The sequence below is a fragment of the Alligator sinensis genome, unplaced genomic scaffold (assembly GCF_000455745.1).
Source record: "Alligator sinensis unplaced genomic scaffold, ASM45574v1 scaffold460_1, whole genome shotgun sequence".
In the NCBI taxonomy this organism is placed as follows: domain Eukaryota; kingdom Metazoa; phylum Chordata; order Crocodylia; family Alligatoridae; genus Alligator; species Alligator sinensis.
Genome location: NW_005842553.1, coordinates 970170 through 982515, shown reverse-complemented (window position 1 = coordinate 982515; position 12346 = coordinate 970170). Strand labels below are relative to the sequence as shown.

Here is a 12346-nt window from a genome sequence, read left to right as displayed (position 1 = left end):
CCTGCTATAGGCTTCTGCAGTTTTCCTTACAGAGATGTTCCTTGCCTGATTGGGCAGTTCATCCTAGATGAACACTGCCAAGAGACATTTGATTTATTTTATTTTATTGTTTTGCCCTTTTTTTCTCTCCTGAGAATTCAGTCTTTTGTCAGTCCTTTGTGCAGATCTCTATAGTGGCTAAGAATGTCTGTCTTCCCTTCCTGTTGATTCTCTGGTGACCTCTCCAACAGTTACACAGTAGGAGCAGCAGCGGAGTTTAGTGCCCTGTGTCGCCTGGGGCTCTCTTTACCTTTGCTGGCCTTTGAACCATGAGCTGTTTCCTCAGAGCCATGTGTGATATGAACATCCTGTTTATGAGGCAGAAAGTCCAGTCACAGAGTTCTGTTTCTTCTTTGTCTCTTGCAGTAACGGCTCTGTTGAATCTATGAATTTGCTCCTCTATGAAGTTGGTGGCAATATAGGTAAGTGGGACTTAATGCTAGCTAACTAAATGTTGGTGGATTTTGGTGTGAGGGCATAATCATCATTAGAGGGGAATTAAGGGAAAGGGCAGAAGGCAGGATATTGGGGGAGGGGGAAGGGTCATTGTGATCAAGGTGGTGGTCTTACTTGCTGAGGATGAATGACCAAAGTATCCAGGGGCTGTTTCAGGCCTTCTGTGTCTTCTATGGCTAGGGAGAAAAGTTACGTAGAACCAGGTTTAGGTGAGCAGAAGCTGGTTTAAACCTCTAACAGAGTATAAGTTCAGTGCACATAAACCAGTGTAAAAATGGCTGAAACCGGTTTGAGAGAACCTGGTTGAATGTAGTATCAGACATAACTGATTGAGCTCAAACCAGTTTATGGAACCTCTGTCCCAGACCCTTTCCTGGTTTAAGTTAAACCAGAGTCCCTCTGCACCCCTGGGCAGGGCTGTGCTCTCTGCTTCAGTGGGGCAGGACTGGCCCTGCTCCTCTGCTCCCTAGCCGGAATATGGGTGGGCAGGGGCAGGGGCATGGTCAGATGCTGGCCCCCCTAAGGCGAAGGGGGCAGGAAAGAGATTTGTTCCCTCCCTCCCTCCCTCCCCTGTGCCACCAGTACAGACCTGCCAGGCATTTCTCTGCTCATTGCTTCAGTGGCAGGGACATGGCCAGCCCCAGCAGTAGCCTCAAGTGAATTGACAAGGGAGGGGTTTTAATTCCCCCCACTCCCTATCCCACTGGCACAGACCTGAGCTGGTGTCCACCTGGCACTTCTCCCTCGCTGCTGCAGAGCTGAGGACATAGCCAGATGCCAGCCAGTATGGCCCCCTGAGGCAAAGAGGGCAGGAAGGAGATTTAGTCCACCCTCCACCTCTGGGGGACTGCAGCTCGGGTCTGCCAGCCTCCACTGATTGCTCCCTGCATGGGGCGAGTGGTGAAATAAGCTCCTTCCCTGCCTCCTTTGCCAGATGCCGGAGGGAGGGGGAAAATAACTCCCCTCTGTGCCCCTGTCACCTAAGGGAACCATGCCGGATAGCCTCTGGCTGCGCCCCTGCTTCTGCTGCTCGAGTGGCAAGGGGGTAGAGACCCCGATGGGGGCGGCAGCCCCTGTCATGGTTTTCTAGGAGTGGTGAGGGGGGCTGCACTGCAAGTGGTGCCGGGCTGGGCAGAGCTGCCACAGGCTGTGGGGAGTGAGTGGTGGCACTGGGGTTCAGAGGGGTGGCCATAGCTCCCTAAACTACCCCTAGCACTGCCGCTGCTCTCACCAACCAGTCTTCAGCAACGCAGCGCCTTCACTGGGAAGAGGCTGGCACTCCCAGGAAATCATCATAGGAGCTGCTGCCCACCTCAGGGTCCCTCCCCCCTCGCTGTTTCAGTAGCAGGGGTGGGGATGTGGCCAGAGGCTGGCTGGCATGGCCCCCTTAGGCCATGCGGACTGGGAGGAGGGTTATTCCTCCTCCATCCTGTGCCTGGCAAAGGGGGCAGGGAGGGGGGTTATTCCACCACTTGCCCTGCACAGGGAGCGATTGACAGAGGCGGTGGTCAGGGCTGGCATACCCTGGCTGCGGTGCCCTGGGGGTGAAGGGGTAATAAACCTTCTTCCTGCCCCCTTTTGCTTCAGGGGGCCATGACAGCCAGTGTCTGGCCATGCCCCCACCCCTGCCGCTGCAGCAGCAAGGGGGGGGCACCAGATGGACCCCGGCTCCGGGCAGGGAATTAAATCCCATCCCTGGCCAGTTCACTCCAAGCTACTGCTGGGGCTGGCCACCCCCCACCCCCCCAACACAGCTTGCCTGCAGCCAGGGCTGCCGTAGCGCCCCCCGGGCTTCTGGCTTGAGCCACTGCAGGCATGTGCCTGCATTTCCTGAGTCAAGAGGGAATATCTAATCACTTGCAAATTGGTTCAATCTAGGCAGGTTAGATTAACCTGCAAAGATTGAATCAATTCAGGCCCTGGCTTTTTGAATGCCTGTCCCTACCCTATATGATGCATGGGTTCTTGTATTGCTCAGACTTATATAATGGGAGTAATAGAACAAGAACAGAAAAGGCTCAGATTTTCTCAAGAAATCAGCGCTGGTGGTTGGGTTCAGCTCCCCCTGAGAACAAGGGCAATTGGAACCATGGAAGCTCTCTGGAAAATCTGGCCCTGCAGTAGTTTATTTCCAGAGAAGTGTTTTAGAATATTTGTCTATGCCTCATCAGAAATATGACTGCTTCTACTTTGGTCAGGGCTTTACTGACGATTTATGTCACCCTTTAGTTCTGCAGGTTAGTCTAGTTTTAAGTCCTTGCAGGTGGAAGGATATGCTATTTCTAAGCTACCCCAGACAGATCCTTATTTAGCCTGTTTTTGAAAACCTCCAATGAAGGAACGCCCACAGTGTACCTAGAAATCTTGTTCCATTGTCCTAAAGTCCTTTCAGTTAAAAAAAAAAAAAAAAAAAAAAAAAGATTTCTAAGAATTAAATCTGTTTTTCCGTTCTAAATACAGAGCTTCGTGTTCAGCTGTCCCGCTCTCTGTTGAAATGGCATTCTTTCTCTTCTATATGGCAGCCTTTTCAAATGTTCAAAAACGATTATGTCTATTTGTAATATACTTTTTTTTTTTCTTCAGACTAGACATCCTACATCCTTCTTAAAATGTTGTGCCTGGAACTGTATGCTATACTCCAGATGAGGGGCAAACAGTGATATTTTACCAACCTCCCTTGACTTGTGCCCAATACTTTGGTTAATAAAGCCAAGATCCTGCTTTTGCAATGGCACTACATTTCTGCCATATTTCTTTGGAACTTTGATCCTATCCTCCCAACGTGTTTGCAACCCTTCCCAGTTCTGTCATCCAAATCTTGTCAGTAAGTTTTGGGTTCCTTTTTTTTCTGAATCCAGCTAACTAATAAAAATGTTAAATAGACTGGACCAAAACAGACTCCTGTGACTTAGTATGAAACCTCTTGCCTCCTGATATTGATCTGTTTATATCTACTCTTTGATTGCAGTTAATCAACCAATTATATATCCACTTAATGGTAATTCTGTCTACCATCGTTCATATTCATCCAGTTTACTTATGAAAATCAAGCTTATTCCAGCTTACTGAAGTCAAACCCAAAGGTGTATAATGTCTACTGCACTTTCCATACCTACCCAACTAGCTTCTCTGACAAGAGAAGGAAATCAAGTGGGATTAGCATCCTTTCTTAACAAATTACTATTGCCATTTAGTGATCACCTCTTTCTCCTCCAGGCATTTACAAATTAATTGATTTATAATTTCCTCTAAATACACTGGTATTAGAGCAAGATGACCAGTCTATAATTCCCCTGGTTAAAGATGGGTACTATGTCAGCCTTTCTCCAGACTTCTGGAGCTGATCCTGCCATCTCTGTTTTGGCAGTTACTGCAGGGGCTCTGAGATGTCTTCAGCTGGCTCCTTCAGCACACTCAGTGAATGTTGTCAGGCTATACCAATTCAGGTTCATGCAAATTTTTCAGTAACACTCTGCACTCTCATGATCCCAAGCTCTTCCCTTTTATTTATAATGATTTTTGTTGGCTGTCTAGTTGCAGTGTATCTCAGTCTTCACAAAAAAAAAAGTAATCATACAGTAACTCTGCCTTCTTTGCATCCTCTTTGAATATCTTCTGCCTCGCCTCCCTTCAAAGTGAACAGAAGAACCAGTTTCTCTGATTTTTTTTTTTTTTTTTCTGTCGGACATGCTTATACCCTCTTATACCCTTTGTAAATTATCTCTTTCTTTCACCTTTTGATTTCCTAAATTTGACTTTCCCTGATCTTGCCATTCCTTACTAGGCCTCCTTAATGACTTGCTATTCCTTCCATTGTCTATATATTTCTCTCTTGATTTTTGAGAAGCTCCATTTGTAGTGACATTGGGTTCCTGTGGTGGTTCTTATCTTCCCCCATGCTGAAAGCTCAGCAAGAAGGTATTCCAGTTCTATGTCCTTTTAAGAACATTCAGTCCTCCTGGACTGGTTTTATCTCCTTAATTATCTATTATTTCCAAGACAGTTGAAATCTGTCCTCTTGAAGTTTTAGTATCCTTATGTCTTCCCTACCTTAAAATCATGTTTTCTGTATAATAATGTTCACTTCCTCCCAAGGTTCTGGTCACCTTTGTTTGCAACCAGTTCTTCCTTATTGATCAGAACAAGTTCCATGATTAGATGGGCCCTTGCTAGTCTCCTCAGCTTTCTGAAATAATTTTTTCCTCTATACATATTAAGAACTTGTGGACATCTTATGTTTGGGAATATTTTTTTTCCATTGGGTATTGAGGAAGTTAAAATCCCTCAATATGCTACTTCCTTAATTAATCCTGAAGAAGGGCGCTTGTACCTGAAAGCTTGCAAATAAAGAATTTTTTTGCAAAAATCTAGTTAGTCTAATAAAAAATATCACCTCTACCACAAGTTCTGACTCCTTAATTTTAGATATTCTTTTTACCTGCTTGAAGAATGTCTCATCTACCTCCTCTTCCTGAATTGGTCTTTTAATAAAATGTATACATCTTTCACAGTTTACAAATAAATGATAAATCTGTCAATCTCTGACAATCTTGGATATCGTTGGTAATACAGGTGAGGAGATTTTAATTAAAGTCTTACAGGAGCTACAACTTGCTCTCACTCTTGTGCATATACAGGGACTGTTCATGCTCAGGCCTTGTCAAAACTGAACCTCTTCAGCTATGTTAGTTAAAGCAGTACAATTTTTTAGTATGGGTACAGACATTTTATTGTAAAATTCTTTGCACAGGGATAGGTCATTCCTATATGGGAACTGGAAAAACCATAAGAGCATAATGGGATCTATGCTTGAGCTTTTACCTATTGTCAGTAAATTGCTCCCTAAACAAAGCAGTTAAACAAATGTTCATGCATAGATTGTCAGGTGACATATGAGGAGTGCTGCATAAACAAGCAACAAAATATCTGTGCAAAACCCATCACTATCAGGATTCTGCAAGTGAGTGACCCTTTAATCTGCAAGCATGCGTGTTCCAAATGTGTGCGAGTGAAGTTGCATGAACACAAACAATGATTTTTCTTCTAAAAGCTCAGGCCATAATAAGCCTATTACTTTATGTTTAAAAAACAAACGAGAGGGGGAGATGAGGGTAGCTCTTACTATGATTCATATCAAGATTTTGTTCTAAATGGCTGTATGTATTGAAATACATGTGACTAATACCAGGCACAGAAAAATGGAATAGCTTTAGGACTGAGCAATGAAAGTCTTTCTAAAAATTGTGGTTTTGTTCTAACAGGTGAACATTGCTTGGACCCAGACACATACCTCTTGGACTTGTACCACGTCAATCCTCATGCTGAATGGATTATAAAGCAAAATCCATCTTTTCCGTGGATGATCTAAATAAATGATGAGCAAAAATAAGCATTTGAGTTGAGTTTCAGGGAGACAGAAGAAAACTATTTACAAAAAATGAGCATGACATCCCAGAATGAAGGATCCTTGTGACTTGGGAGGGAAAGAACCTTGTCTTACTGCTTTAGTAATAGCAGGCTGAAAAGGAGAGCACCAACAGGAGTCAACATTAGGTTTTCACACCATGCAGATTCTTTGACCTTTAGCAGGGTATCTGTGAACACGGAGCTGAAGGGGAGGGAGGGGAAGTGGGGGAAGACCTTTTCTTGGAGGAGAAACTGGTAGAAGACCTCTTAATCCTTTTGGATTTGCATAATTCCTTATTTTGACCACATCCTCGTTTTGGAGGAAAGAAATGGTCAAATGCTGTAGTACTGTCAGTAAATGTTAGTGTCCATCCGTTGTCTATGTTAAGTACAACTGACTTTTGATGGAGCTGGGGGAGTTAGACCCTTTGGTCTTAGTTTTGTCTAACTGTGTTAAGCAACTTCGAATTTTCATTGTGGAGGAGGAACTGAATGACCAGATAGAAGGAAGAGCTGCCATTCTTTGTGTAACTAACTACAGTTAAACCTGTACACAAAGAAAAAATTACTGTTTTTGGAACCAAGATAAACTTTGGGTATTAAGCCTCAGAAGCAGATATAGGAGATGTACTAACAGGGAGCTTCTTCCCTGGATCTGTAGAAGTCCTATTGGTAACAGGTCTTCTAGTCCAGTGGAAACTAATAGATGATGCCAGCATGTGAAATGTTCCACTACTAATAAGGAAGGGCCAGAATCTGTCTGTTGGTTGGTCTTCTGTGAAACTTCTGTAGTAAAAGGTAGCAAGGATTCTGGATCAGTATGTAAGGATGTTTTTCAGTATAGTTCAAGAATTTTCAAATCAGTGTTAATATGAGACTTATAGTCTGACCTGGCCACATCATATAAAGGCCAGGTAGTTCTGGTTAGGGATAAGGGTAACTGTAGTGGAGAATGACTGGAATCATGTCTGCTAACTAGTGTGTACTGAATTGGGCCTGTTGACAAATTGGATATATTCTTCCAGGACTCTGGAACCTGAATGCAGTGGGTATGCAGGGAAATAAGGATAATGCAAAACAGTTGGACCTTGTTCGGTGCACACATGCATGTGACCTGCTCCCCCTTTTGGGCTGGAATGGGACTGCAGCTTTCAGAAATGTCACTGTCCTTCACAGCTGTTCTGAAATACCTCAAGAACAAGCAAGCCCACTGTACACTGTTGTAGCATGTGGAACGTAGAGTAAGTCCATCTGCCAAACAAAGTTCCTTCATCAATTTTATAATGTGCTTAAAACATTGCTACTTATTTGTGTGGCACAGACAGACAGGCCTGACTTTTCAATGTGCTCCAGAAGGACTTCCTTTCCCCATCCTTAGCCATGCTTTAGACAATCTCAGTATTATTCTCTTTTGTTAGCTGAAATGTTTCCTTTGCAATTTGAGCTTCAGATTCTCTGTACTATTTTTGCAGGAGGATATTTAGCTGTCCCAGTTCATTGTCTTGGAATCACAACATCGTCCTGTAAGGACACTTCAAATCTCTTTCTGTTTTTTCATTCCAGTAAAAATGTTTAGAGATTGATTAAGATTCTGGCAAAACAGCTGAGCCATTTCTAGTCCTAATATTTGTCCTGTACGTTTTGATACTTAATCTTTTTTTTTAAAATGTGGTTTATATATGAGTTTTTGATGTAGTTATGATGTATGGATGAGTCAATTGGAGGAGTCATCTTCTTTTCTTCCACTTCCCTAATGCTTTCATTGTCAGAATCATCATTTGAATTCAGACTGGGATTTTCAGAAGTGACTTAAGGATGCCATGGGTTGGAGTGGGGGGAACATTTCAATTAATCACCTTTTTATAGGGAGCTGATTTTTCTGAGAAATGCTCCATGTTTTCAGAAATTCAGTCTACTTTAAAGTTGGGCCTGAAAACCGAAGGACCCAGAGTCATTAGTCACTTCTGAAAACCTTGGCTAAGGTGATTTATTATGAGTATTATTCGAAGAAAAAAGACAGAGAAAAGGCTAACAAAAATGACCTTTTAAAGCAATACCTGCTGCACTGTGGCACATTTTTTCGCCCTCAAAAGACAATAGCATGAGTAGTGGGGGAGAGAGAAGCTTTTAAAGGAACTTGTTCCTACTCCCAGGGTTGCTGGTACTGTACAGGTGTTGGTGGGCCCTTGACAAAATGCTAAATCATGAGCTTTCTTCTTTTCTCTACCTACAGGCTAATTTCATGTGGGTGTTTTTTGTTCCATTTTTCTCATGTAAACTTTGTTGTAATACTTTAGTGTAATAACATGTGAGAAATTGCAATAACTTTCTGCAAGGACTGGAGCAGTGTGTCTTCATTAGGGATGTAGGAACTCTCCAACATCCACTAGCTGACTGCAGTTCTTGCATCTCCTCCCAAAACAACCCAGTTGCTTAGAGAGATGGCAAAGTAACATTGGAAATGCTGGTTAATTGTTAGCTGGGGAGGTAATGATTTTAATATGACTAGGGAGGGATGTGTGCCAAGTTTTAGTCTATTTCCTCCCCTCCTGCCCCACAAGGTTGCAACTGTATGCAAAATATAGGTCTACTTTACATGCACACTTTTAATAAAACATGCAAATACTTCTTTTTTTATTTTTCAGGTACAAATATCTGGTTTGTGTATGCCAGTTAAACCTAACCTTTTGAAATCTGGCTTGTAAATGGCAAGTGTAATATAATGTGCTCTCAGACAGTTAAAGCCACTTACATGAGGAAACATGGAGTATAGGCAAAAATAATGGTGAGGTTACATATGGTGACTTCCCTGGTGCAAAGACTCATTAAAATAACAGTAGCAGCAGGCTTGCATACATTGAAGGGTAGGATTCTGCTAGTTCAGACTCATACTGGTAATAATCGTGCATTCTGATTTGATTATGAGATTTTGGGAGTGGGAAGAAAAGAAAACGTTGCTCCATGACTTCTGAAACTGTTCGTTTGTTTGACTGTCTCAGCAAACCAAAAATGTGAAATCAGTGCTACAAAAAACAAGGTTAAAAGGGATTGTTGTATGAAACAAGTTTTGGATTGAACACTAGATCAGAAATTTTTTACCTCTATCCACAGAACTGATCTTCTGTTTATTTGTCTAACTGTTTGTAGAAAAGACCAAGTCTAAGGTCAGAACTGTCACCATAATGTAAAACCTGTTTGTCTTTTTTGAACGTTGGCTTTTAATAAAGTTTTAAACATTTTAATGCCATATTTAAAACCCAGTTAATCAATAAAAAACAATAAAAGGCTACTTATGTGTGAATGGCTTTCTTGTCCCAAGTTCAGTTGGTAGAAAGGGTTCAGTATATACCTGTACATGTGCCATGTGCACAGAAAGGGTTAACAGCTGTTAACTTGAGTGGATAACATTTATGTTCCTGCTTCTCTGCTAAGGGTAGAAGCCTATAATCTGGTCTGCTGTACCTTTATATAGATCCAGAATAACACCAGTTGGAACCACTGGGCCAAATTCAAATTGGTCAGCAGTAGGACTGCTTCCATATTTGCAGGATTAGACCTTTCACTTACAGACAAATCTGGGAGTCTCCATAGGTGGACTTGAAGTAAAGAAGAGAAGGCACAGCAGCAGCAGAAGGCTTTGTTCAGGACATCCTAGGAGATCAATTTTAGAGAGCAGGCAGTGGGTTAAGGAAAAAAAACACTTTAAAGGAAGGGCTGGGTGGTGGCCTTGGAAGGGCCAAGAGGAGATTCTAGTGGTTCTTGTAGGTCTCTACCAAGGGATGTATGGAAAAAATCACTTCCGTACAAAGAGCCCTTCATCATCTGATAAGTGGGGGTGGTCTGCGTTGAGAGTGAAGAGCTATAATTCTGGTGAAGATTTAAGCTTGTGGAGATCAGGATGACCACTGTTTCTATTGGAATAATGGAAAAGCCACTGCTCCTTGGCTAAAGGCCTTTGAATGCTGCAGTCCATGTCAGGACTTTGAACAGGACAAATGCTTCCAATCCCATGTGGTCCAGTTGACTGGCTAGAAGTCATGATTGACAGGAAGAACTCTGCTTCCTTATTATGGAAAAGGATTCTTTTGGTTTGGATGGTGGATTCAAGTAGCCAAAGCATCTTACAAGTTGGGATGTGACTGTGGGTCATATGGGGGATATAAGGCACAACACAGCTAATGAGACATCAGGTAAGGGAGCCCTCTAACAGGGTGGGAAAAACTGACTGTTGGCTGGCGATTCCATTTCGGAGTCCCATTGTCCTTTTTAGCCTGTTACAGTTTCCCTCTTCATCTAAAGCCGAAGGGAGAGAGGGGGAGCATAACTTAGATGATGCTTCCATAACTTCATTTTAAAAGTGTTTCTATCTCCTGCTACTTGCATACTAGTCCCCTCTCTTTGGCGGTGGCTACTTTTTCTCCCAAGGACTTTCTGAAAACAAACCTTGCCAGGCTTCACTGGTGTCACTTAACATCCTGTCCCAATGATAAATGAGGGTGTGAAAATCTTCAGGCTTAAAAAAGGCAGTTCATGTTCACCCACCAAGTAGACTCCCAATTTAAAACAAAATCTCTGTAAACCTTCACTCATCAGGGCAAGTCTTGTTCTGAAGAAGTTGGCTAAGGACTGGCTGAAATGATGGGTAGCTAAAGGCTCCCATACTTTTGGTAGAATTAAATTATACTTGGTTGCTATTCCACACTGCAGTTACCTGGGTATTGAAGTAAGGCACCGACCAAATGCCGTCTTGTGTTTAAAGAGTAGTAATGGCATTGGATACCAGATTGCAACCAACGTGGGTATTCACCAAGTGGTCCAGAAACAAGCAGGAGGAAAATAAGACTTTGAGAGGTTTGAGGCTTAGGTTTTTCTCGTAAGTGTTTCAGAGTGATTATCTGAGGAAAACACCACTTTATCAAACTTGGACTGTACATTTATCTTCCACATTATCAAAGTAGTAACCTCTTCCACCCTCAAGGGCATTTTTGATTGATCATTACATGTCTGCTCTGAACAAACGCCTGGTATTTATTTTGTATACGGTTTAAAGTGAAGCACACTGAGATGATGTGAAATAGTAAGAAAGGGACTTGCAAAATGTTGGTTAAATGCATAAAGTTCCACTTTATTTACATAAGTTAAATGTTACATATTTAAAATGAACACTTGTCAAAGACCAAAGATTGTGTGGAAATGCAATGTGTTTTTTTTGTTTTTTGTTTTTTGTTTTTTTTTTTTAAAGAATAAGTTTTAATGATTCAATAACTCCTTAGCACATTGCAGATCTGCATGTTTTGGAAAAATAACCTGATAGCACTGACACAGCTAGAGCAGAATAATTCATAGTAAAATCAATTGTATTTTTTTTCCATGGAGTTTTCATTCAATTTTATGCTTTTTGTTGTTGTGCCAAATAACTTATGATTCTAGGGAAAGTGCATGTTTCTTGAACATGTGGTGGTTGGTTTTCATTAGATACCATGGTCTTTTCTGTTTACTACCCACCCCAACATTTTAAAGCAATGTCTGTGGAGGCTTCTGAAGTAAATGTGTGCGCTTCTTGTGCTGGGAAATCTTGGAGTTTGTGGTCTCAAACAGCTCCCTTGGTGGGGAAGGGGGAGCTCTATATAAACAAACAAAGCCAACGTTGTGGTAACTTCGTAATATAGCCGGTAGTGCTGATAGATGGATGGTCTGACATCTTCTGTAATAAGGCCTGTCTCAAGTTGGGTGAATTTTGGCACTGATATTTCTATCCCACCCTTCCACCCTCCTAATAGGAAAGTATGAAACTTGCAATAATTATCTTTAACCATGAAGACTACATAAAAGAAGCCAAGAGACAACTGCCTGACACCACCTACTATGGAAAACTAAAAGAAGATCCTACTCCTCTCTTCACCTTGAAACTCAAAACCATCTGTCACGACCCAGTGATTTTTTGTGCCTCGGCACTATGGAATTTCCTGGCCACATGAGAGCTCCTTTGCACGGCAGAGTGTTCTGCTGCAATTGAGAGCCTGTGTGCAGGAGAGTTCCCGCCAATTTGCAGTTTCCTTTGCAGGATGCATTTCTTCTTTGCAGCACAGAGATGCACGGTGCAAAGAGTTCCCGCTATTCGGATGCAAATTTGTGCCCCACTATTGGCCAGTGCTAAATTATTCACATGTGGCGGCTAGTAATTGGCTCGCTGGCCGTTTAAAATTCCGCGCAACTTCCGCCCAAGTCGAAGAGCTTTGAGCACGCTGCAGAGTGCCTCTGAAGTTATCTGACTTGCGGCTGCCGATCGATAGACTGATCACCTATCGATCTTTCTTCCCGTCGCCGAGTGCAATCCCAGACGTACCCCTTCCTCTGCCGGCTTCGAACTGCGGACGGATTAACTGGCTTGGGCCCCGCCAGCTGGAACAACTCGTGTGGTTGTTCAGACGACCGGACCACCTGC

At 42.7% G+C, this 12346-nt stretch overlaps 1 protein-coding gene across 6 annotated transcripts in view; it reads left to right on the top strand.

Annotated features, from left to right (window-relative positions):
- Positions 1–9183, top strand: part of ARHGAP40 (Rho GTPase activating protein 40) — a 104251-nt gene extending 95068 nt beyond the window's left edge. For all 6 annotated transcript variants that reach the window (XM_025213844.1, XM_025213845.1, XM_025213846.1 and 3 more), the window contains 2 exons: positions 406–461; positions 5757–9183. In XM_025213844.1, coding sequence (XP_025069629.1) covers positions 406–461; positions 5757–5863 — 163 coding nt within the window. In that variant the 3' untranslated portion in view covers positions 5864–9183. The remainder of the gene's footprint in view (positions 1–405; positions 462–5756) is intronic.
- Positions 9184–12346: the final 3163 nt, after the last annotated feature.